Here is a 6,400-nt window from a genome sequence, read left to right as displayed (position 1 = left end):
TGTGTGTGTGTGTGTGTGTGTACGGTGCTTTTTACCATGTGCTAAGATCTTGCAGTGTGAGTGGGATGTGGTGTTTGTTTGGCAGCAAGGACCACCTCAACATGTGCTGTGATTGACGCCGCCTCCTGGTTTTCAGCACCACTGAGGGAGAGGCAAGAGAGTCCAGAGTCCCTGTTGAGGAGCCTATCATCATAAGAGAGGAGGCCTATCTCTGCTATAGCGAGGATAAGAAGGTCTCCAGAGAACGCCATGAAACCTTCTTTGATATCAAGCCCAATAAAGAGAGCGCTAAAACTGCCAGCAAGGAAGGCACACTTATCCACGGTAAGGCTCGATCCACAAGTCCCAAGATTAGTGCAACCTCCTCCGTCACGTTTCCGAAGTGTATGCCAGAAGTCTTGGCCGGTTATGGCCTAGACGATATTTTCAGTGTGGGAGAGTTTGGTCTCTTCTACTCACTGGTGCCAGAGACTCGCATGACCAAGTCACAGCGAAGAGAGTTCTACACGGGTAACACAAATTCTGATAGGCGTCTGACCGTCCTCTTGGCGACCAATATGTCTGGCACCGAGAAACTACCCATTCTTGTGGTGGGAAGGTCATCAGTTTCCAGCAGGAGCTTCAGGGGGGTTCACACTTTGTCAGCTTCTTATAGGAAGGACAAGAGTGCCAGGATGACGGCTGCCATCTTTGAGGAGTGGGTGAGGCAGCATGATGAAGTTTTTTATCGCTCCCATCGTAACGTAGTCATGATTGTTGAGAAGAACCCAGCTCATCCTCCTCTCTCAGACCTGAAGGCAATTATTCTGGTCTTCTTGCCTCAGAGTTCTACAGAGAAAATCAAGCCACTTGAAGAGGGGATTATTCGACAGCTCAAAATCTACTACAAATGGGGACTTTTGGAGAAGATGAGCGACTGTATTAGAGATCGCAAGAACTTCACTATCCCACTGCCTGACGCTTTGTATCGTCTCCGTCTGTCCTGGGTGGCTGTATCTTCTGATATCATCACCAAGGCCTTCAGTAGTTGTGGCTTCTCATCCCTTAGCTACGCAAAACCTGCATCAGAGTGTATCATTAACAGCCCGCCCTTGGAAGAACTCAAAGAGAACGGACTAGATATGGAGGACTTCAATGCCTGCGTGTCTGCCGACGATAACTTGGCTACCATGTCATCGCTTGTGTCCAGCGATATTGAAAGTCCTGATGGCTCAGAGGACGCTAGTGTCCACATGTTCCCGGAAGGAGGAGGAGCCTCCGAGTGTACCGACGCTAGTGATATAAGCGAGACTGAACCCATGTCACAGTATGTGCCAGATGCCTTTCAGATGAGGGCAGCCTTCTGGACGATACAGTCGTACCTACAGGCGTGTCCACACGCTGAGAACATGCTGGCCCATCTGGCGGACATCCAGGCTGTCGTGCAGCACAAGTGTAGGACCTCACGCGACACATGCAACAATAACAAGACCAGTGTGAAGTTTCCAGAGTGTTAAAATGTGAATGAAAATCAAGAAAGCAGTTGTGTCTGAACCTCTCCTCCTCAGCCACGATGTTGGGTTTTATTTATATGAATTTAAGTCGACGTCTATTTATGCTATTTTAGAATAGTTTAAAGCAAACTAATCAAATTTATAACATTACAAATAAAATGAAAAATGCCTTTGCGAGAGCTACGTTCAGACAAGTGGACACAACTGCAGCTAATGTAACATTTTATTTTGGCAACGTTTCGTTCTCCAGGAGTTTTGTCAAGTCGTTACGACTTGGCAAAGCTCCTAGAGAGTGAAACGTTGGCACAATAAAATGTCACATTAGTTGTATCTATGTCCACTGACCTAACATTTTGTCGACAATTAAACCAGTATTACAACGTTCAGACAGTGTAAGAGGAACCCTGGATTGAAGATGAGGAAAATTCATGGTCCACAAAATCAATGTTCTGGCATAGTGTCTTCGTCGCTTTTTCCAAAATCTTAACTTACGGTAAAAACAAAAATAAACGTTTTCTTTGGAGGATGAGTTGATATCGAGGCGTGAAGATGGTGAAGTGAAACTAGAATGAAGAGAGTGTTCTGGTGAACGTTTGTGCTACGTTCAGATCACTCAGTCCAGCAGCAGTGACTCAGCAGTCACTGCTGTCTTGATAAATTAGACACATGTGCAACACTATGTATCATTAATGTGGAGACGTTTCGCCACACAGTGGCTTCATCAGTCCAATACGGAGAAGAATGGTGATCATCAGAAGGAGTTTGAGGTAATCAGTCCTTCAATTTTTTCAAGACTGATGGACTGATTAACTGGAATTTCTGGTCCTCCCCAGGTATCTTCACTATTCTTCTTTGTATTGGACTGATGAAGTCACTGTGTGGAGAAATGTTTCCACGCTAAAGTAACCCAAGTATTGCACATGTGTCTGATATATCAACTTGTCGGTTCCTTGAACCATTTATCTGCACTGTTGCCTTGGTCCACCATAGTGCTACTCAGACCAGCACGAGTAAACCAGCGGTCACTGTAACAGTGAAGCACCATAATGGGACCATCACTAAATACATTATTTTATAGGAGAGATGTAGAAGGTGATCTTTCCCTTGAAGAATAACATAGCCTGAACAACTCTTAATTACCATAGTGTATCAGCCACCAGGGCAGAGTGGTGCTTGTATCACCTTACAGAGACCACTGGTGTACCAACCAGTGTTGTACCACAAGTACTAGTGTATCACAAGTGTCAGTGTACCACAGGTGCCAGTGTAGCACAGGTACCAGTGTATCACAGGTACAAGGTAATAGTGTACCACAAGTACTAGTGTATCACAAGTGTCAGTGTACCACAGGTGCCAGTGTACCACAGGTACCAGTGTACCACAGGTACAAGGTAATAGTGTACCACAAGTACTAGTGTATCACAAGTGTCAGTGTACCACAGGTGCCAGTGTAGCACAGGTACCAGTGTACCACAGGTACAAGGTAATAGTGTACCACAAGTACTAGTGTATCACAAGTGTCAGTGTACCACAGGTGCCAGTGTACCACAGGTACCAGTGTACCACAGGTACAAGGTAATAGTGTACCACAAGTACTAGTGTATCACAAGTGTCAGTGTACCACAGGTGCCAGTGTACCACAGGTACCAGTGTACCACAGGTACAAGGTACGAGTGTATCACAAGTAATAGTGTACCACAAGTACCAGTCGAGCACAGGTACCAGTGTACCACAGGTAAAAGGTACGAGTGTACCACAAGTACGAGTGTACCACAAGTACGAGTGTACCACAAGTACGAGTGTACCACAAGTACTAGTGTACCACAAGTACTAGTGTACCACAAGTACCAGTGTACCACAAGTACCAGTGTAGCACAGGTACCAGTGTGCCACAGGTACAAGGTACGAGTGTATCACAAGTAATAGTGTACCACAAGTACCAGTCTAGCACAGGTACCAGTGTACCACAGGTAAAAGGTACGAGTGTACCACAAGTACTAGTGTACCACAAGTACCAGTGTACCACAAGTACCAGTGTAGCACAGGTACCAGTGCACCACAGGTACAAGGTACCAATGTACCACAGGTACTAGTGTATCACAAGTACCAGTGTAGTACAGGTACCAGTGTACCACAAGTACCAGTGTATCAGAAGTACCAGTGTACCACAAGTACCAGTGTATCAGAAGTACCAGTGTATCACAAGTACCAGTGTATCAGAAGTACCAGTGTATCACAAGTACCAGTGTATCAGAAGTACCAGTGTATCACAAGTACCAGTGTATCACAAGTACCAGTGTACCACAAGTACCAGTGTACCACAGGTACCAGTGTACCACAGGTACCAGTGCATCACAAGTACCAGTGTATCACAGGTACCAGTGTATCACAAGTACCAGTGTATCACAGGTACCAGTGTACCACAGGTACCAGTGTATCACAAGTACCAGTGTACCACAGGTACCAGCGTACCACAAGTACCAGTGTACCACAAGTATCAGTGTACCACAGGTACCAGTTTATCACAAGTACCAGTGTATCACAAGTACCAGTGTACCACAAGTACCAGTGTATTACAAGTACCAGTGTACCACAAGTACCAGTGCACCACAAGTACCAGTGTATCAGAAGTACCAGTGTATCACAAGTACCAGTGTACCCCAAGTACCAGTGTACCACAAGTACCAGTGTATCAGAAGTACCAGTGTATCACAAGTACCAGTGTATCACAAGTGCCAATGTACCACAAGTACCAGTGTATTACAAGTACCAGTGTACCACAAGTACAAGTGTATCACAAGTACCAGTGTACACAAGTACCAGTGTATCACAAGTACCAGTGTACCACAAGTACCAGTGTACCACAAGTACCAGTGTATCACAAGTACCAGTGTACCACAAGTACCAGTGTATCACAAGTACCAGTGTACCACAAGTACCAGTGTATCACAAGTACCAGTGTACCACAAGTACCAGTGTACCACAAGTACCAGTGTATCACAAGTACCAGTGTACCACAAGTACCAGTGTATTACAAGTACCAGTGTACCACAAGTACCAGTGTATCACAAGTACCAGTGTACCACAAGTACCAGTGTATCACAAGTACCAGTGTACCACAAGTACCAGTGTACCACAAGTACCAGTGTATCACAAGTACCAGTGTACCACAAGTACCAGTGTATTACAAGTACCAGTGTACCACAAGTACCAGTGTATTAAAATTACCAGTGTATCACAAGTGCCAGTGTACCACAAGTACCAGTGTACCACAAGTACCAGTGTACCACAAGTACCAGTGTACCACAAGTACCAGTGTAGCACAGGTACCAGTGCACCACAGGTACAAGGTACCAATGTACCACAGGTACTAGTGTATCACAAGTACCAGTGTATCACAAGTACCAGTGTACCACAAGTACCAGTGTACCACAGGTACCAGTGTACCACAGGTACCAGTGCATCACAAGTACCAGTGTATCACAGGTACCAGTGTACCACAGGTACCAGTGTACCACAGGTACCAGTGTATCACAGGTACCAGTGCACCACAGGTACCAGTGTACCACAGGTACCAGTGTACCACAGGTACCAGTGCATCACAAGTACCAGTGTATCACAGGTACCAGTGTACCACAGGTACCAGTGTACCACAGGTACCAGTGTACCACAGGTACCAGTGTACCACAGGTACCAGTGTACCACAGGTACCAGTGTACCACAGGTACCAGTGTACCACAGGTACCAGTGTATCACAGGTACCAGTGTACCACAGGTACCAGTGTACCACAGGTACCAGTGTACCACAGGTACCAGTGTACCACAGGTACCAGTGTACCACAGGTTCCAGTGTACCACAGGTACCAGTGTATCACAGGTACCAGTGTACCACAGGTACCAGTGTACCACAGGTACCAGTGCACCACAGGTACCAGGTACACACTTGCCAGCATCACACAGTTTTCTACTCACAAATTAACTCATCACTCAGCACTCGTGGCTTTATTAATCTGTAATTTTATTAATATGTGTCACCTCATGTCTTAATAGATTTATGATCGACAGTTTCAATGACAGATTTGGTGACAGTTTGACAGTTTTGTGACACATTTTGACAGTTTTTTGATGTGCATTTCAACAGTTTTGTGATAGACGTTTTGACAGTTTTGTGATAGATATTTTGACAGTTTTGTGATAGACATTTTGACAGTTTTGTGATAGACAGTTTGACAGTTTTGTGATAGACCTTTTGACAGTTTTGTGATAGACAGTTTGACAGTTTTGTGACAGGCATTTTTACAGCTTTGTGATAGTTTGACTGATAGTTTTGTGATAGTTTATTTTACTCTTGTTACTATCATTGATTTGAAATGTTGTATAGTTGTCCTTTTATTATTGTTGTTACGGTGTGTGTGTGTGTGTGTGTGTGTGTGTGTGTGTGTGTGTGTGTGTGTGTGTGTGTGTGTGTGTGTGTGTGTGTGTGTGTGTGTGTGTGTGTGTGTGTGTGTGTGTGTGTGTGTGTGTGTGTGTGTGTGTGGTGTGTGTGTGGGTGTGTGTGTGGTGTGTGTGTGTGTGTGTGTGTGTGTGTGTGTGTGTGGGTGTGTGTGTGGGTGTGTGTGTGTGTGTGTGTGTGTGTGTGTGTGTGGGTGTGTGTGTGGGTGTGTGTGTGTGTGTGTGTGTGTGTGTGTGTGTGTGTGTGTGTGTGTGTGGGTGTGTGTGTGTGTGTGTGTGTGTGTGTGTGTGTGTGTGTGTGTGTGTGTGTGTGTGTGTGTGTGTGTGTGTGTGTGGTGTGTGTGTGTGGTGTGTGTGTGTGTGTGTGTGTGTGTGTGTGTGTGTGTGTGTGTGTGTGTGTGTGTGTGTGTGTGTGTGTGTGTGTGTGTGTGTGTGTGTGTGTGGTGTGTGTGTGT

General features: G+C 45.5%; 1 protein-coding gene across 1 annotated transcript in view; it reads left to right on the top strand.

Annotated features, from left to right (window-relative positions):
* The window catches only part of LOC128701993 (tigger transposable element-derived protein 4-like), a 23,666-nt gene extending 21,418 nt beyond the window's left edge, over positions 1 to 2,248 (top strand). The window contains exon 2 of the mRNA XM_053796004.2: positions 137 to 2,248. Coding sequence (XP_053651979.2) covers positions 137 to 1,496 — 1,360 coding nt within the window. The 3' untranslated portion in view covers positions 1,497 to 2,248. The remainder of the gene's footprint in view (positions 1 to 136) is intronic.
* Positions 2,249 to 6,400: the final 4,152 nt, after the last annotated feature.

This window comes from Cherax quadricarinatus, chromosome 77, assembly GCF_038502225.1.
Source record: "Cherax quadricarinatus isolate ZL_2023a chromosome 77, ASM3850222v1, whole genome shotgun sequence".
NCBI lineage: Eukaryota > Metazoa > Arthropoda > Malacostraca > Decapoda > Parastacidae > Cherax > Cherax quadricarinatus.
Note: the sequence above shows the minus strand (reverse complement) of the source record. Positions and strands in the feature narration are given on the sequence as shown.